Source organism: Acanthisitta chloris, unplaced genomic scaffold, assembly GCF_000695815.1.
Source record: "Acanthisitta chloris isolate BGI_N310 unplaced genomic scaffold, ASM69581v1 scaffold14762, whole genome shotgun sequence".
In the NCBI taxonomy this organism is placed as follows: Eukaryota; Metazoa; Chordata; class Aves; order Passeriformes; family Acanthisittidae; genus Acanthisitta; species Acanthisitta chloris.
The window spans coordinates 59741-79898 of NW_008662336.1; the positions used below are offsets into that span (position 1 = coordinate 59741).

Genomic DNA, 20158 nt, shown 5'->3' on the forward strand with positions numbered 1-20158 from the left:
AAGGTGGAGAGATGCAGATTACACCAGAGAGGAATCATGTATTGAGAAGAGATGGGAAGTAGCATATAGGATATGTGTTGAACCAGTCTTTAATGTTCTCTGAAGAGATAAAAAATTGCTCTTAGTCGAGGGGAACCAGCTTTGGTCTAAGAGAATAGATGTAAATTGGTGTATATTAGAGAGTGTCATGGGAGAGTTATAAATGTGGGGCTGGCATTAAATATTTAATTCTTTGGTGATTTAGTGAAAGTGAATATTGCTATTCTAAAATAGAGATAAATTTTGTATGTTGACCGGTACAAATGTAGAAAAAGATTTTTGAGAATTAAGATAACAAGTGGAATTTCATGTGGCATGTTGAGGTTTTTAAATAGGATTTTAGTGTGTTTGTTTTCACCCTCTCATTGCTTGTGGTCTTAAGGAAACTGACCTGAGTATCAGAAAAAGTAGAGAGTATGAAGCAAAACTTAGAAGCCCAAACAATATTAAGTTTAATCAAGACTAATATAGGAGCCTGTCCTGGAAAGCATAGTCTTATATAAGAGATAAGTATAGTGACAACATGACATTTTGCTAGAATCTAGTCATCCTTCTCTCAAACATAGAACAGCAGAATGAAATTTCAGATAAATGATAAAAGCATATCCAAGAACTGTTTGCAGAGGAGAGAGACAGGAGGGAGGGTGAATCAGCACCTACCACGTGTATGGGTTAGGAAGGGATTCTGCTGACTTTGGCAAGAGTAAGTAGGTATCCACTCACACTGAGCAGCACTTAAAACAAAATTAATTTGTGGAACTCAGCTTAGTAAGGTATTTTTAAATAAGAGATCCCGAGAGACTTGCAAAGGATGTTGAACTAACAGAAGAGGAGAAGGTCCCTGTAGTGTGGCGTTGGTTAATTTGTCCTCTTGTCCTCTCCCTCCTCCTCCAGGCTGTCAGCTGACTGCATGAGCAACTGAGTTTAGGAATAAACTGCCCCAGAGGAAAAGATTTTAAATCTGCCAACTTTGAAAGGTTTCTTACCTCTAGGAAAAGGGAATGGTCAGAGCCGAGGAGACACTAGTGGATTTAAAAATGTTTCGGTTCCTGATCAGGACAGTCGTCGTGTTTCAATTCACAGTTTTTCAGAGTTAATTTCTCAGAAGTTAAACTGTTGACAGAAGTAATTAAGTAAAGTCAGATACAGCAGCAGGGATATAGTTGTAAGAAGAAGAAGGATTAGTGAGGGAAATCAAGCCGAGCTCTGGAGCCGATGAAGAAAGAGCAGAAATGGGGGAGAGTGAAAGAAATGTTCTGTTGTTTGGCTTGTTTGTGTTTTGGTGGGTTTTTTCTTTGTTTTGCCTTTAGAAATTGCAGGCCCTTAAGCTCACTAGTATATATATTCACAGAGTGGGCCGAAAATTGACTGATGTATGGTTTTGTGTTGGAAAGGATGATTTGATGGAATGGAAATGCTCTGTGGGAATGGTTGGTGGGCTGCCCAGCTGCTCTGCTCTGCTCTTGGCTGCTGGCCATCTGCTCTGCTCCCCCAGCTGCCTGGCGTGTGGGCCTGCTGCCTTGGCTCTGCTACCCCAGCTCAAGTATTCCTGCATTCTAACAAATAAAACAGCAAATCACCAATTAGAATGCCAATTAGTGATCACTACTTAACCAACTACGGTCTTAATTGGACAGTCATTTTCAGTAATAACTGATTGATCTCTAACTAGCAACCATTAATCCATGAGCTCGCATTTCAGTACTTAAACCTGGAAAAAAATTGGCACATTCTTGTTTTAATTTTCGATATAGTACGTAAAATATAGACCACAAAACGTGCTGGTAACATTTTCAATTTTCAGGTGTTCAGATGTAAAAATTGAGTCAAAATTGAAGCAACCAGTGAGATGTATTTTTATCCAAAGCTGATACTTTGAATTTTGTTCCAAATGTGGGATTTTGTTCAGTTTGCAGTTTACAGAACAAACTGTTTTTATGCTGGAGCTAATGAAGCTTGGGCAGTGATGAGCTGCTGTCTGTTGTCCATTCACACCTCCTATCCTTTCTTCTCCCACTTAAGCACACACAAGCTGAAATTCCTCTAGTTTTCCTAGCGAAGCATCCTGAATGGCATCTTGTTTCCTGTGGCAGCTCTGAGCAGGAAAGGAACATGCTTGATTTAAAGCTGTGCTGGTGAGCTAAGTGTCTCTTCCCAAAGAGGAGAGAGGAATTAAGCTCTATGTACTCTCTGAAACTAGGCCTTGGTTTTGGGGCTCCTTTTTTCTATCCAACAGGTATTTTCAGTGAAGTTGCTCAAGTTTTTAATCCTTTAGATGTCTTGCTTTCTCTAGAATTCATTTGAAGGCAGCTAACAGGTTCAAGAGTTACTCAGCTGGAAAGAACAACATAAAAGCAGCAACAGCATTCTTAGGGGACTTGGTTAAAAATTAAGCTTGCAATTTTTCCATTAAGCAGAGTTCCAGATTCCACTTGGTTCTTGTTACTGCCCAGCACAACGTGGCTTGAGATTCACTGGGAACAACCATGCAGAGTTGTGCCATTTAATTTTTGTGATTGATTTCCCTTGGTTTTTGCTGATTTGTTTGTGTGTATTTGAATCTCTTGGTAGTCGATCATGCCTTGGTGTATTCAGCTTGTCTGCTCCCGTATTCTGTTGAGTGCCTCAGGTAGAGCAGCTGTGTAATTAATGATAGTAAGGCTTTTTTTCCAACACTAGTGATTCTCCAGCAGTGAGAAACTGACAGGGAAATAATGGGGCTACTTGTCAGCTCGGTGGGATTCCTATCTTTGCTGGAAAGGGTTGGAAAAATGCTGAATCGAGGACATAAAATTTGATACTAGTAGTTCTGTTTCATAAAACGTTATGAGGACTATGGGTATAAATAATGATGATCACTTACCATATAAAATGGAATAAAGCATTTCAATAAACTGTCCAAATGTCATCTCTCAAAAAAGATGTTTCAGTAATGTTTGTGTGTATACATGAACCGACATTAATTCCCCCACTTGGATTGAAGACATCTGTGAAGAGATCTAATAACTTTTGTCAGGTCAGCATGTCAAGCTAAGAAAGAGAAAAGCCAAACCCTTTAATAAGCATGAAGTAAGAGAAGTACTCATCAAAGAAAAACAGAGGTTGAGAAGATAAGTTCTGTGTTTAATTTGCTTATGCTAATCAATATTTGGGCCCACCTTCTGACAAAACTCAGGCATAAAAAGGAAACATACAGGAGGCAGCAGCAAGGAAAGATGACTCAGGAAAAATACAGAGACATCATCCAAGCATTCAGGGACTGCAAAAGGAAAGCCAGAGCCCACGTGGAGTTGAAATTTGGAGAGGTATGTGAAGGGCCACAAGAGATCTTCTACAAATGTATCAGCAACAAAAGGAAGAGGAAAGAATTTTCAAGTCTACTGCTGAGTGGAGCAGGTAACAAAGGATATGGAAAACACCAAGGGACTTAATATTAGTCTTCTTTGCCTTGGTCTTTACTGGTAGGACTCAACTTCAGGATTCCAAGACTCTTGAGACCAGTGGGCAAGTCTCTGGACACAGGAAGACCTGCAGGTTTGGGAACATTTAAACAAACAGGGTATCTGCAAGTTCATAGGTCCTGATGGGATCCATCAATGAGTGCTGAGGGAGCTGATCTCTGTCACTGTGAGACTCCTCTCAATTATCCTAGAAAGCTCATGGAAGGTTGCTGAGGCCTGCAAGAAAGCAAATGCCACTCCTGTCTTCAAGAAGGACAAGAAGGAGGGTCCAGGGAACTGCAGGCCAGTCAACTTCACCTCCATCCTTGTGAAGGTGATAGAACAAATTGTCTTACAAACTGTTTCCAGGCATACTCAGAGCAGGCACGTCACTGGAAGTAACCAGCTATCTCTGCCCTGCTTCCTCCTAGCTTCTGTGCAGCACTTCCCTGGCAGAGCACGGGAAGCTGAAAAGTCTTGACTCAGAGCGAGAACCACTCAGCAACAAGTAAAATATCTGTGTGTATCAACACTGTTCTCATCCTAAATCCAAAGCACAGCACTGTGCCAGCTGCCAAGAAAATGAACTCTATCCCTGCCAAAACCAGGACAGCATCACAAAGTCCAGCTGGAGACCAACCACTGGTGGTTTACCGTACGAGTTGATAGTGGGGTCAGTGCTCTTCAGCTTCTTGGGTTAATGACCTGCAGTATGGGATAGAGTTCACCTCCAGCAAGGCTGCAGAGAACACGAAGGCAGAGAGTAATGAAGACAGAGCCAGAGTTGTCCTGGTGGTGCCTAGTGGAAGAAGGAAAGGCAGCAGGCACGAATGGAAAATAAAACTCCTTTTAAACACATGAAAATGTTTATTTTAAATTGTGAAGGTGATTGAACAAAATGGGGACATTGCCCAGAAAGTTTGCAGAGCCTGAGTCCTTGCAGGCAGTCAAAACCCAGCTAGATTATCCTTGAAAACTTGCTCTAGTTGGCCTTTCCTTGATCAGAGGGTTGAACTAGATGATCTCTAGAGACATAATCTCTGAGATGAGAGATCATCTCTTTTTGTGCAAACGTTGGACACGCTGGGTAAATTTTAAAGCATCCAGTATCAAATGGGGCTTTTGGGTTGGAGTCAGGAGTTGTGGTTTTTTTTAAATCATGTATCATACAAAATAAATTAGAAACTTTGTGATTGTGAACAGCATTCAGGGAATCTGTAGGGAGAGTAGTGAATTTGGTTAGATGAATCATCTCTGTAAAATGCCTGTCAAGGTGAATTTAATCGTTGTGCATTGCACAACACCTGTGTTGATTTGTTTCAGAAAAGCATTGTTTTCTGTAAAAATACTTAAAATGTTGGAAATATTTGTATCAAATGAAAAATGAAGGTGTTTACAGCAAGTGAAGTTTTACAGGCTTCAATGGAAGGCTGATAAGTCAGATACCCATAGAACGATCACAACTCAGATATTTACTTGGCTCTTTGTTCAGGTGACAAACCTGGAGGTACACGAGTTGATCAGTATTCCCTTTTGCCAGGGGACCTAGGTTTGCTTACGAATAAAAAAATACCCAATTAAGAAATTGCATAGATTCTATCATTAAGAGCATTTGAGGTTCTTAACGTCATGCTATCATTTTGTCTTTCATACGACAGTACTCCCTATAAAGTGGCTGTGGCACACACTATTTACTCAAGGGGTTTTGAAATTATTAATGTTTCTTGAATTACACTGTATTTATTTACCAAGGTACTACATACATTGGAATATATTTGTCATAGGAATAATGACTTACATAATAATTGCCTTCCCAGGCCTGCTGGGATGCAGACATACACCCAGTAACAAATTTTTGACTGTTGTGATTGTTGCTCAAGAAGAAGGGTCAGGCATGTTAGAGACAGCTATATTTTAAAGATCCTGTAAAAACCTACTGGTTTTTCAGATACTATAAAATTTCTCAAAGAAGCCAAAGCCAACAATGTCAATCTGCAGTACTCCCCTTACAGGGGTCTCAGGATTTGTGCAGGTGATGGGAATGTGCAGAACATGTAGATAGGTAACTCTCTTCTTCATGTTTGTACAAAGCTAAACAAGTTTTATTTGAACCCTTCCCTCTTCCTTCTAACACTTCCCATCTCTGTGCTAGAGCCTGTCAGCTCCCAAAGGCATTGAGCTGTTTATGCACAGGAGCCCAAGTGGAATTTTTTATGTGGTACATCCTCTCCAGGGAGCTGTTACTACGTGTTGAGTAGTGTCAGGACGAAGGATTAGGCACCATAGTGTCAAAACTTCATCTTTCATTTATTTCAGTAAAGAAATAAACATATTCACACATTGAAACACAAAAACTGTTCTTTTGCTGAGAACAGGTGGCTGAGAGACCCTGTGACCACGGGATGCGACGTAGACAGTAAAGCCTTGTTTTCCTGGTTGGGTTTTCTGAGGAGCAGTGGCCACGTGCCCACGTGTGTCTCGTGCAGCCTGGTGTGACGTGGGCTGGGCTGCAGGTGCAGCTGAGGAACGGGTGTTCAGACCCTGCTGGAAGCAATTTTAACATGTCATCCAAGACTTTTTGATTCCTGTCAGTAGAAAAGCACTCACTGGTCTCTCATAAGGGTGCTGAAGTTCATATTTTTTCATTGTTTTTCTTCAGACTCCCACTAACCAACTACATGGGGACTTTGGTTCCCCTGTTTTATTGTGTGGTATGGTGGGATGCACTCGAATTTCTGTCCAAATATTATCAACTCTTTTTTTACCTATGTTTGGCTCTGTGCCAGGGAGTCCCAGAGAGTCACAGAATCCCAGAATAGTTTCCGCTGGGACTTCTGGAGACCACGTAGTCCAACCTCCTCCCAAGGCAGGGTCGCCTAGAGCAGGTGACACAGGAACATGTCCAGGTGGGTTTTGAATGTCTCCACGGAGGGAGACTGTGTGACCTCCCTGGACAGTCTGTTCCAGGGCTCTGCCACCCTCAGTGTAAAGAAGTTCTTCCTCCTGTTGAGGTGGAGTGTCTTGTGTTTCAGTTTATGGCCATTGCTCATCTTCCTGTTGCTGGGCTCCAGTGAAGGGAGTCTGGCATCATCCTCTTCACACCTGCCTTTGGGATATTTGCATGGATTGCTGGAAGTCCTATGAGGAGAGGCTGAGGGAGCTGGGGGGGTTCAGCCTGGAGAAGAGGAGGCTCAGGGGAGACCTTATCACCCTCTGTAACTCCCTGACAGAAGGGTGTAGTCAGGTGGGGGTTGGTCTCTCCTCCCAGGCAACCAGCAGCAGGACAAGAGGGCACAGACTCAAGCGCTGCCAGGGGAGGGTTAGGTTGGATATTAGGAAGAGATTTTTGACAGAGAGAGTGCTCAGGCATTGGAATGTGCTGCCCAGGGAGGTGGTGGATTCACCATCCCGGGAGGTTTTCAAGCTGAGACTGGATGTGGCACTTAGTGCCATGGTCTAGTGACCACGGTAGGGTTGGACTCGATGATCTTTGAGGTCTCTTCCAGCCTGGCTGATTTATGATTCATTCTGTGATTCTGTAAGAAATGGTGAATTTGCCTACATGTCTCATTGGTTAAGGACCTGCATGAAGAAGGTTGACAGGAGGCTGTGTTGTTACTTCATGTTTTTATCCATCTGATTCCGACCCACAGTTGCTGATTTTTCTCACATCAAACATTTATATGTGGCTTAGGGGACTTAAGTAGTGTTTGAAGTGTCATTGTAGGTTTGATACACATTTTGCTAGCAGCAGTAGGCTTAAAGAGCTTTTACTTATATTCCAATCCTTCACTTGTGCTAATGCTGTTGTTTATGGGGGGCTACACAATGAGCTGGTTTGGGAAACTGATCCAGTTAAAAAATCCTTTTTTTTCTGGATATTAATAACTCAGTTCAGTTCTGGCATCCAGTTGGCTGTAGTACTCTAAAAATGATTGTGTCAGCACAAATGAGAGGCAGTGTTTGGGAGTGTTTCTGAATCAGCAGTGCTGTGAAACTATGGCAAAAAACTGTTCCTTTTCATTTCTCAATTGCCTGGCTGGATGCTGCCCTGAGACTGCTTTGAGTCTTTAATGTCTTTTTCTACTCTCTGCAAGTACCTGTCAAACAGATCTCATTTATAAGCAAAGCTTCTTAGTTAATTCTTGTGTTTATAAAACACAAATTTAGAGTTGGTACCACGATCTCAACTGAATGTGGCAGATAAACATGTTACTGGTGAAAAGCATCTGGGCCCAGATGTTGTAGCCATACATTGGTAGGTTGGGTCCAGAATGGCTTTTTGTGGTCTGAATGGGAGGGTGGTCACTTGTTACACAGGACAGGTGTGTTTTTCTGGCCCTGTGTTTATAGGTAAGTGTCACTGTGATGGGCTGATGTGGCATCTTGCTGTTCCACACTGTCTGCACCCTTGAAGATGGAGAAAAGGCTTTGTGTGTTGACTTAGCGTGAAACAGCTTGAGAACAGAACACAAGAAATGTTGGGGGATCTGTTTCCATCTGCTGCTTCAAAGAGGGTATAAACTACTTATTTGGCTTAGTATAGAAGGCCTGTGAGATGGGTGGAGTCCTCTAAACCAGTTGTTTGGGTTAAACAGAAGGTCTGTGAGATGGGTGGAGTCTTCCTCATTGGTTAATTTTGGCCTGTTTTTTCTCGATTGCTTTAAAGAGACACAACAGCAAAGTCTTCAAGATGCTTATTCGTGTGAGTTATATAAAAAGGTGCACAGAGATTATATTTTGTCTTCCGAGTTATCTGTTGATAAACTAGTGTGGCATAATAGATTCTGTAAAATAGAATTGAACTGTTGCTCAGCATTAAATGGTGCATGTAAGTAGCAGAATACATAATATAAATTCGACAATTTTCTGAAGTTGCGTAAGTGTGTAAAATGGAAAGAGGTATTTGAGCCATCTAGTGGTTGGTATGAAACATTTGAACGTTTTTTGGTATTTCATAGAAGATGTAAATGATGTCAGCTTGGAAATTGCATTTCTAATTTGTCTGCTTTAAAGGAGCTCGGCTGTAGAATGAAAAGATCCAAACATTGCACCTCAGATTTGAGGCATAGTCTGTTGCAGTTTGCAGCCTTTTTCTCCTAGATTTTAGTGAAAAGAGAGATCTAATAACACAAATTAGTAGTAGCCAAAGAATGAGTTTGACTCTAGTTTTTCTCCTAGATTGGCTCTAGTTTTTCTCATAGATTGGCTCTAGTTTTTCTCCTAGATTCTAGTGAAAAGAGAGATCTAATAACACAAATTAGTAGTAGCCAAAGAATGAGTTTGGCTACCATAAGGTCTTCATAAATTGTGGGGTTGTTAAGAAGTTCAAAGAAAGGATTGTAATAAGATAATTTTATTTCCTACTTCTTACTGAAAAATGTTTGGAAAGGAGAAAATTTGGTTTAAATTCTACCTTACCAGCTATTTATAGCAGGGGCTAAATTATAAGAGTAATCTTTACTGGAACACATGGAATGGATATTCATTGTGGGAAGCTTGTCAAATAGAAGTAACAGAGCCAACTGAAAACAGATTTTGTAAGATGGAGAGTGTTCCTGGTAAAGAGAGTCACAGATTCTTAGGATTTTAAGAAAAAGGACATGTTGTAGACAAAAATTGTAAGTAATGATCCTGCTTTGTCCTCATCTGCATTAAGCTGTTCAAGCCTCTTGTATTGACTGTTACCAGTTGGAATTTGGTTGTGTTTGAACTTGATAGTATTCTGCTAAAGTAATGAACTTTATTTGCATCTTGCCTCTAATTATTTATGGGAAAGTACTGGCATACATTGGAACACTGTAATATCTCCTGTCCAGGTTCAAGTGCAGATTAAAAGATGAGTTTTAGTCTTCGATTGGTCTTAGTATTACCAACAAGCAGCACTAATGGTGTCACGTGTGGTTAGAGCTGTAGTATTTCAGGACAGATAAATTTACAATCCACACTGACATTTCAGAGTTTTCACCTTTACATTTGAAGTCTTACAGACTTAAATCTTGCCCTGTGTTTTTGGAGAAGACAGTGGCAGCTTAACATATTTTTAAGGTCAGTCTCAAGAGCTTTGTAAGGCTAATGGAGAATGGGAGAAGAATGAGAAAGTCACACAGAACAAGGGACAGAGCAGTGATGGTCTGTTTGTATTTTAGTGGTGTGAGGACCATCTAAAATCTTGATGTGAACTCGATACATAAATCACATTTGGACAAAATCACCTGTGTCTCGGCTCTGTGGTGCCTGTTGGTTATTAACCCTTAGGATCAGAGTATCAGGGAGATGATTCTGAAACTGTAGCTTGCTCAGATTGTGAATTCTAATAGGTTTCATAAGAGGAAATTAAATTCTTTGCAGACTGAGGAGGTTTTAGTTGTCTGGCATATTTTTGTTTGAATTTTGCAGAGTAGTAATGGAGGATTTTTCTTAGCACTACTGTTCTCAGTCTTTACAATGATCTAGACTGTGGTTGAGGGATTTTGGTGGGGACACTGGACAGTTTTGTTATGTTCCGTTCTACAGACGAGCCTGACCCAAACACAGCAAATGTTCCTGGGTGTGTGCTGTGTTTTGTAGGATTCCATGTTGCACACATGAAAATCTTTCCATCTTACTTGTTCATTTAAAATAGCTTTGAAATCAAGGCATTGCATATGCTCAGCTTTTGAGTCTGCCTTCTTCTTAGTCTGTTGTTGCCAGAACATGCTTGGAAAGCAGAAAACACACAGGGTATGGAATTGGAGATCTTGCATCTTTGCGATGCCCATGTTGTGGTTTTGATCAATTAAACAGGAATGTGGTTTTATGGCTGTATTAAAGTGTGATCTATTGTTTATGCACTTCCCCCTCCACTCCTCGTTAACATCTTCCAGTGCTCTGATTGCCATAGTATCTGGTCATACCACAGCATTTTCTTGGAAGCTGTCCATTGCTGAAGCTATGATCCAGCTGTATTCATGAAAGGATCTTTGCCATTTCCCCTGGGTTTAATTTGCATTTAGAAGATGCAAATGAGGGATAATGAAGTTGTCATACTGTTTCCAATGAATGCTGCTTTTTGAATTGAGAAATTTGGTTATAACCATTGAGTTTAAGGCATAACTTAGGATTCCTTTTGTAGAATTTCTTAGAAATTTGGCTCATTAGAGAAGTAAAAGTGGAAGAGGGATTACCTTGAAGTGCGGTCTTCAGCAGTGGAAATTCCAGCTCTTGTCTGTGTTGGACTTTATACTCTTAAAGGTCTTGTCCAACCTTGATGATTCCATGATTCTGTGTGTCAGGGCTTTGGGATGTATACTTGGTCTGTCAGAATCAGAATTATATATAGGAAAAGCCTAAAAATGTGCCATAGGCAGCATGTACAGTGTTGACTCCTGTAAATAATGGAATAGCTCTGCTAAATAGAAAACAACTGTGCCGTGGCATAACTTTGCAAAAGAAAAAGCAATTTGTTTATTTTTCCTAATTTAGGAAATATGTAATAATTATTTGTATAACTGGGTGGTTAAACATTCATTAAATGCCATTAGTGATTTCACTTCAGAAGTAAATGGTAGTTTCTGTGGAAAGGAAATGAAGGGAAAATGGGTTTCCAGAAGGAGAATGGGTTTTGTTGTTTTGGTTTGATTTTTCCCCTTATGGAAAATGGGGAGTGAGAAAATAGGAATTTGATTAATGATGAAGAAATGTGATTGTCATAGATTTGAAGCTGATGGTTTGGGGTTTTTTTTGGCATTCAGAGAAGTGAAATTTCCTTAAGCATATTTTCAGATTCATTTAACTAATGTTCTACATTAGACACTGAAATTAGGGGGTGTAGCTTTGTCTATTTTTCTGTGAGTATAAATTATTGTGACGATGAAATAGTGTTTGGTCATAAATTTTTTTTATATTATATTAAATTGCCAAAGATTTCTAGTCCATCATTTCCTTCCCTGCTGTTGTACAAATAGAACAAAGCACATTGGTTTCTCTGATGTAAAAGCACTTGAATGTTATTGTTACTTTACCTCCAAAAATAACCCTTTTTTTGTGATCATGGAGAATCACTTTTTTTTTTTTTTTTTTTAATGTCTACCTATCTTTTCATTCCATCTGTTTGGTTCTTGCTGTTCAAGGTGAATTTTAAGTATGCTTATTTTATAATGGAAATAGAATGTCAAAGGATGGATAAAATATGGGAAACTCAATCTTACAGCCTGTGGTTGTCTTACCTGGGTTTTAAACATATTTTTTTTTCCCTTTACAGAATGCTGCCTTTTTATATGGCCTTGGTTTGGTCTACTTCCATTACAATGCCTTTCAATGGTAAGTTGGAACACGCTGACAGTGTCAGGATTGTGTGGAGTTTTGTTGGGTGTGAATATTTCACCTTCAGTGTGAACGTCGATAGTTTAATTTTGGTTTTATTACGGATGTGATGTTTGCAGCTGTTACTGTTCTGGCTCACATATCTAACTTACTGTAACCTACTTGTGACAACCACAGCAGTTGCTTGGAAAGGAAAGCACTTAGAGGAGAATTTTAGCTCCCTGTAACACGATTCAGCAAGGGAGATGGAGCGGAATGACTCAACAGGCTTTTGTGAATTGCCATTATCCATAGTTTGTAGCCTGTGTTTGTTGGAAAGCAGGTTTAGAAAAACCTTTCTTGGAAAAGAAGTATCAGTCAGCTTGTTTTCTTTTTGCTTTGGTAGTCAGTAATTTTTACATAGCTGTATCCTCTGAAAGTTTTGGATGTGAGAAGCAAAACGCTCAGACTTGAATTGGAGTGTTCAAAACTGATGTAAAAACTCTGATTAAAAGAAGAGTTGTCATTTCTGTCAGGGCTTTGGGGACTGAGAGAAGATGCTCTTGGGTATGGGGGTTGGTTTTCAGTTGGGGTTTTGGTTTTGCTTTCTTAGTGATTAGAGTGGTGAAGGTAATGTTCTCAGTCACTTGGGTTCTGTTGAAGAGTCCTCAGGTTTTCTTTGAGGCTTATTCCTGAGTAGGTGTCATTGGAAAAAAAATCAGAATGGTGCAGTTTTAAGTCAGTGCCTCTTCACACTCAGTATGGAAACTGTTAGTACAGCTATGTGTGACTTAACTACTGGTTGATTGCTAAGAAGTTTCTTTGTCTTACTGAGCTAAGCATGACTGCAGTTATGGAGGCTGCAAGTGACCACCAACTGATGGTTTGGAAAAACCAGGATTTCTCCCTCAAACCTCAGTAAAGTGTTTCTGTATATCTGTAAGACAAAAGATTTTTGCTTTCCTCTGCATAATGTAAATATTTTATTCTTCAAATGAAGATAAGTTGGTTAAATTATGAGCTCAGGACGTGGGTTTTTTTATCTTGGATTTTTTATCTTTGTTGATAGTGGTGAAATGAATGCCATGTCTTGTACATGTCCTAAAACAGCTTTAATAACACTCTCTGGATCCCAGTGGACCAGCTGTGCTGCTCCAAGGCCAGTCTGCAGTGTTTTCAGTGACTCTTATGCTGGACAATGTCTGTGAGAAGACACAACACCTTTCAGGAGGCTGAGACCAGTGCTCCTTATTGCCTTGTTTAGGCTCATTGCCCTGAGGCTCCTCACTCCAAGGATTCCTTACCAGCTGTAGAAGCTGAATGTTATGGAAAACTCACTCCTTCAGCATTGACCCTGAAGAAAGCCAAATACATGCAAGAGATGATCCAGATCCTTTTCCTAACCTTCCTCACGGGTAAAGGTGGACACTGCCTGAGGAAAATTGGACATCTCTGAGTGGAACTTCTCAGCCCATGTACAGCAATTCTTGCTAAAGCACAGTAGTCATCTATTCAGTATCTAGACTCCAAGATACCTAGGACTATTGTCTCTGCTTCTGACATGTTTAGAATAACCTCAAAGCCAGTCCAGTCTGTTTGCACTGCTGCATCCTGACGCTTCTGTAAGGCAGACTGAGATTTCTCCTGGGAAACTGGCAGTGTTTGGAGTTTCTGCTTGGGAAACTCCTTCAATGGAAAGTCAAGGAGGGATATAATTTGAAAGTAGAAATCTCCGTCAGGAGGGTAGAATTTAAATACACACCCTGCAGATATTGCTTTGTCAAGTATTTCCCAGGTTTCAGGTGGTTGGGTCTACAGATGTATCTTCAGGTGTGTAAAATGGGGATGCACATGTAGTCTACATATGCTCATGGTAATTAACCATTAATGAAGTGGCAGTTAGCTTTCTTTGTGTTTGGCTTATGTTTTGTGTTTGTATAGCAAAGCACTTCTTGGACTGATGAAAACTCTGCTAATGCTTTGAAAAAAAAACCTACTCTGAGCTGCTGTTCTGCAGAAATGTTGAAAGACTTTGCTGCTCAAAATATTTCAGCATTCAACTGCTGCAGCCCTATGGGGAGAGAAGTTGTATCTAAAGACTGTGAAAGTATTTAATAAATTGTAGTGTCCCAACTGCTGCTGTGTATGTGCATTTTGTTTATGTTCACTCTGTAATTTTGAGTTTCAGAGAAAAATTAGTCCATCATAGCCTCACATCACTTTCATTAGTGAGGCTATGAAATGGCATGAGGCTTAGGATAGGTGATCAAAAAATTGAAAGAGGATAAGGAAAAGAATAAGAAAAAATTTTGCCCCAGCTGCATTAAGTGACATCTTGGAACTATGTTAGGTTCTTTTATTTTGCAGGCTCACTCTGATTTTCATGGGTTTTGTTTGAAACATATAAAAGTGCTAACTTTTGAATAGTTAAATTGATGCTATTTCATTATATTCTTTTGCCTAGTACAAAGCTGATTTTATTCACAGTCTATTCAAGCAGAACCATCCAATAAAAGTCTTATGAGGGTTCACTAAATGGTGACTATAATATTCTATTAATTATTATTCAGCTGGTTTCTTCACTTTCATAATGGTAGACATTGTTGTATAGATTAGTGGATGGGAAGATAGCTGCAGTATTGATTCTGGGAGTCTTGATCTGGAGATGATAGATTCATGTCATTTTTCCTGAATTGCTGTAGCAGTGCTGCGTAAAATGAGAGGCCAGAGGTGCTTTTCATCCTCTAGTGTCCATTTTTCAGTCCTGCTTTCCAGTTTTGTTGAGTGCTAGGTGTGGCCTTTCCTGCCTGTGAGTAGAAATGTTCTCATGCTGGGAGAAAACACTTCTTGAATTTTAAGAAATTCTAGGAGACTCAACCAGAGTTGTTTCTTACCACGCAGTTGTCAGTATCTTCAGAAAATAAAAGGAAAGTTATCTCTTACTGAATTTAGGCAGCTCTCATTTATTTGTGCAGCATGAGAGCTCCCAGCCCTTCATGTGATAATTTCTTCTTTGGACTCGTGTGTGTTTAGTCTGCTGAAGGAGTAGAATGGAAAGTTCCGTCTGTGCAGAAAGGGCAGTCGGTGGTGGAGACTCACAGCCTACTTGAGGAAGGCTCTGAAGGGAACTGTTTGACTCTTAAGCCAAGTCCTGCTCATATGTGACACATCATCCAGCTGTTAGGTTCTATCTGCTCTTCTGGTTTTGATGAAACCAGAGAAGAGCTTTGAGGGAAAACATCTGGGTAACTTGGATGCCTTGGATCCTCTAGACCCATATCTTTCTGAATGGTAGCTTGGACAGAGGACAGAAATGGGATTGGTGATGTTTCAAAGCAAAGAAAGATCCGTACAGCAATCAAATGACTCCTGCTGTGTCTGGAAGGCTCAATACCATCAAACAGATGGGCCTGGGAGGACTGCAGTTACCAGCTTTGGGCCATGTGGTCTGTTGTTTCCCTTTACTACTACAGCACTTGCTTCTACTTTCCACTCCTCGTGTCCACATCCTACTGTGTTGTACCAGCCTGTACCAAATCCCAGTGCCATCTGCGTTGGATGTTTTTGAGCACTTAAAACTGAAATGGATGTCAGTGTTGCTGCAGATGTTTTGCTGTTGATGTAATGAGAAACCATGAGCTGCAGTGTGTGCTAGCAGTCCAGAAAGCCAGTGGAGTCCTGGGCTGCATCAAAAGGAGTGTGGCAGCAGTTCAAAAGAGGTGATTCTTCCCCTCTGCTCTCGTGAGACCCCACCTAGAATCTGGTGTCCTCAACATCAGAAGGACATGGAGCTGTTGGAGCAAGTCCAGAGGAGGTCACAAAGTTGCTAAGAGGACTGGAGCATTTCCCTATGAGGACAGGCTGAGGAACTTGGGGCTGTTCAGCCTGGAGAAGAGAAGACTGTGTGGAGACCTCAGAGCAACTTTTCAATATCTGAAGGGGCTCCAAGGAGCCAGAGAAGGACTCTGTGTTAGGAACTGCAGTGATAGGACAAGGGGTAATGGGTTCAAATTGAAGGAGGGGAAGTTTAGGTTAGATATTAGAAAAACGCTTTTTCCTGTGAGTGTGGTGAGACACTGGCACAGGTTGCCCAGGGAGGCTGTGGCTGCCCCAACCCTGGCGGTGTTCAATCCAGGCTGGATGAGCCTTGAGCAACCTGATCTAGTGAGGAGGTGTCCCTGCCCATGGCTTGGGACTAGATGATCTGCAAGATCCATTCCAACCCCTAAATTCTGTGATTCTAAGCTCCGGGAGTGGCAATGGAAAACAGGCAACCCCAGAATAAAACTGAACATTTCACTGTAGTCCATGTTCTTGATGGGTCCTGTAACTGTGAGCTCATTACTATTTTGTCTAAATGTTTCCCCTAGGCAAAATTAGATCAATATTAATTCAGCTATGATGTAAAATTGCTTGTCTGTCTATAAGAGTTAATGAGTAAATGTCTTTTCAGAGTTTGAGTATTTTATTCTATAAAAAAATTTACTGACTATTTAAAATGAGTCTGCAGTTACTGAATTAGACATGAGCACCAACACTGGTAGAAACTGTTGTAAATGCTCTTTCACATCACTTCAGTGGTGAAATTTTGATGATGCCCTTTTTCACAGAAGTAGTGGAAATAATTTCTATTTGTCAGTATTCATGTTTGCCATTCTGGCAAAACGACAAATTGTAAAATCAATATGGAATTAGCACTAGAGTTAAGTAAGATGCAGGCCAATATTTTGAATGGAGAAGATAAAATTTGATTTTTAGTCAGAAAAGCTGCTTTGGGGAATATTTGGTGCGTTCTTACAACATTTTCTCCTTAAATTACTCATGTAATTATGCTTCACTGTATGTTTATTTTTATCGTACATTTCAGAATTCTATTCTTTTTTTGTTATGGAATTCGAGGATACAGAATTTAGGATACAAGCAAGACACACCCAGGAGTTCCCTAGAAATCTGACTTCATATGGATTCATTTTTAAATGTAAATTCATCATGTGTTAGAAACTGTAGTAAAATTTCTGAGCGGAGAGTCCTTCACAAATCTACCAGAGACTGGTGAAATGAACTCTGCCCATTTCCTTGCCAAGTCAAGATGAGATAAACCTGACACAAACCTTGGAGGGGCTCTCTGTGACCAGCAGGTTCTGTGCTACATGTGGCACAATCTTTTCATGTTGTCCACTGATGATAATTCACTGGTTTTTAAGTGCTGTGCTCCTCTGAAAGACTGGGGTAGGCAACATTCTTGTTCTTTTGAATGTAAGACAGCTTACATTCAAACTGAATTTCAAAACTGTCCTTAAAAGTCTCTTATTATTCTTGTGGCTTTGTTTAACTCAAACTTTTGTTGCTAAAATATGGCAGTGAATAGTATTTCCTGTTCAGTGAGCAGAAGACTACAGAAATATTTTTGTCTCCTGCAGATTCTCTGAAGCTTTTCTAGAAATCCACTTTCAGTGGTCTTTGTGACTGAGACATGATATAGGGGCCATATGGGAATACTATTTTCTGACCAGACAGCCTGGCTATAATGAAGATTGTGAAGTTCACAAAGTGTATGTGAGCATGGTCACAATCTCCAGTGCATTACAGAGCTGCAGGGTCTTTATTCCTGGTTTTTGTCGTGTCTTTGATAAGGATCATAGACAGTGATTTTCTTGTTTTTAGAAGTCTTTGAGCAAGATACAAATAATGGGTTTTAAATACCAGAGGGTAGCCTATATTATATTTAAGCACATTATATTTAAGACAAGAAATGCAGATACACAATCATCTAATCTTTCCTTTGACATAACAACAGCTTAGCTTAAAACACCTGCTCAGCTTTAGTGATCAGTCCAGCGTTTGGCCTTTCAGCTTGAGCAGTGTTCTTGTAGGTGATGAGGATGAGTGTACTCTTAAGAGATAGGGATTCTTCTTTGTTATGATTTCAGTGTGGTTACTGTGGTGTGAGAATCACCACCACCCATGTGATTCCAAGGAACTTTAGATGAGATGTGAGAGACAGCCTAGCTGGGACAGGCTTGTCCCTTCAGCGCTTCACTCACTCATTTTCCTTGTGTAGGCAGAAAAGTAGGGTACAAGGTAAGGAAGACCCTTCTGAAGGATTGTAATAGAGGAAGCTTCAGTTCCAGAATAAAAATATAATACTTTAAGCCCATCTGCTCTTAAGTTCTATTTAAAGAAGTCCAATAATGCTTGAGGTACAAACAGTTGTTGCATTGTCTAGAGGAAATTCCGTGTGTTTGGTTTGCTTTGCTGTCAGTGAGAAAAAAGCCTCTTGGAATTTTAGAGCAAACGTGTTCTTGCTGATGGATTCAAAAATGATCATTTATATGTTTTGTGAATTAAAAAGTCTATGGAAAATATTGATTGCATTTGCCATTGCAGCTGCTAACCTTTTGTCTTTATAAATAGTACTGCACTTGTAGAGTGGGGATTAAATGGCACCGTGGTTAATTCCTGTCCCATGTTCCTGTGCTGCTCCACAGTGGGTACAGCTCTCCCCATAGCCAGTGCTGTCACTGCCCACTCGGTGTTGGTCTCAGGGTTTGCCTGGGGTGGCAGGTGGGACTGTGCTCCCTGGCCTGGGGCTTGAATCAACCCCAGGTGAGCCTGGTTCTGATTTCTGTCCTTGTGTGAGCAGTGATCTGTGGGAAGGTGTTTTCTTTCAACCTGTCATTGGATTTCAGGTGACAATAGGTCTTAGCTTCTCAATTCCTCTGTGACTTTAGTTCTGTTATCTTTTAGTTGCATTTCAGCTGTCCTAGTTCTGTGCAGTTGGTGTGAGAGGCAAAGCAGTGCTGTTTAGAATCACGTTGCTGCTGCTCTAAGATAAAGTTGTTATATAGCATTTTTGTTTCATGTGGTACAGTGCCATCATGAACAGGGGCGAGTGAGAGAGGGTTTGAATGTAAGGAAGTAGAATCAGAGCCATCTTGACCTGTCTTGAGAATAGGAAGCCAAGTTACAGGGGGAGGAGGTGGCAGAATTTCATATCTATGTTTCCTGGAAGTAATTGAGTGACTCGGAAGTATTGGAGCAATGGGTGTTGTAGAGTCCTTGCATGGCACTGGTGCTAGGAAAGGGAGGACAGGGTGGAAAATGGAACATGTTGATGCAGGGGGAGATGTGCCTCATCTCTCCTAGGCCTACTGTTCTGCTGCTGCTCTCGGGGGCCACCGAAATCAAAAGCAAACCTGGCTGTTGGTGGTGACAACAGTCACTGTATTGTATTGTCTAAAGTTGCACCAATTTTGTAACTAATTCCTGAGTCATCCTTTCTGAAATATCAATGTTACTCTATTTCACACAGCAAATTAGTTTCTCTAAATTAATAGAAAAGATTAGACTATCAAATACACCAGGATATCTGGAGTACAGAATTACCCAATCCTTGAAGAATCGAAGGCCATGCACCAGAGACACTACATGTAAACCATTATTCTGACCTGTTCTTCTGCAGCAGTGCTTTCTGATCCACTTTGTTAGTCATATAAATAACATGGAGTGTAAAGAATACTTGAGTACAAATTAATTATTCTATCTGTGTTTTTCTTTCAGGGCAATTAAAGCATTTCAGGAGGCGCTTTATGTTGATCCCAGCTTTTGTCGAGCCAAGGAAATTCATTTGCGACTTGGGCTTATGTTCAAAGTGAACACAGACTATGAGTCTAGTTTAAAGGTAGGTTTAAGTCCTTTCAAATTGAATTAAATTTGTTACAAGTTGTGTTGTTTTTTAGAACTGCAAGGGATGCCTAAGTACCTGTGTAAATACCTATGTGGGTGATATGAACGTCATCTGCTGTAGAAATGGAAGTGTCTTGGTCTGAACAGAATAGGATGTGAGGTGTGTTAGGTGCTATATATGCTCAGGAGAGTCTAGCAGTATTACAGATGAGCACTGATACTCCAGAAGATCAGATATTTGCTGTAAGGCTGTCATAAAAATGTTGTATTTTGGGGGCAGACGGTGCGTGTACAGAAAGTTGAAGGAAAATATGAAAGAGTTAGTAGCTTGGATTACTCAATTTTTAATCTTTTTTCCCCTAGCTACCTATTGTTTCAGCTGTTTTCATCTCAGCTGTGGATTTAGGGTAGAGTCCTGAAAGTGATCGACTTTGGAAACAAAATGTTATTGATTGAAAACATTTCAGTTTATGATTCAGAAGATGTCAATTGAGGAGTAGACTGAGTAGAACAAGGAGGGTTAGTGGCCACTTTAGGAGCCAGTCTGACTGAGATTTATAAAAACACCTTAAGCCAGAACTCTGAGTGACAGGGATATGTGAGGCAAATCAGAAAACGCTTCCTTAGTGAGGAGAAAAAGTGAAGTGCTGGTGCAATGGTTATGTGCAAACATGGGGAGAATCAAATGAGGAAGGGACACGATGAAAGAG

At 40.5% G+C, this 20158-nt stretch overlaps 1 protein-coding gene across 1 annotated transcript in view; it reads left to right on the forward strand.

The window, feature by feature from the left end:
- LOC103798313 (histone demethylase UTY-like) overlaps positions 1-19443 on the forward strand; it is a gene marked incomplete at both ends in the record, with an annotated part of 46447 nt that extends 27004 nt beyond the window's left edge. Inside the window, 2 exons of the mRNA XM_009070565.1 lie at positions 11722-11780; positions 19323-19443. Coding sequence (XP_009068813.1) covers positions 11722-11780; positions 19323-19443 — 180 coding nt within the window. The remainder of the gene's footprint in view (positions 1-11721; positions 11781-19322) is intronic.
- Between the last annotated feature and the right edge of the window lie 715 nt (positions 19444-20158).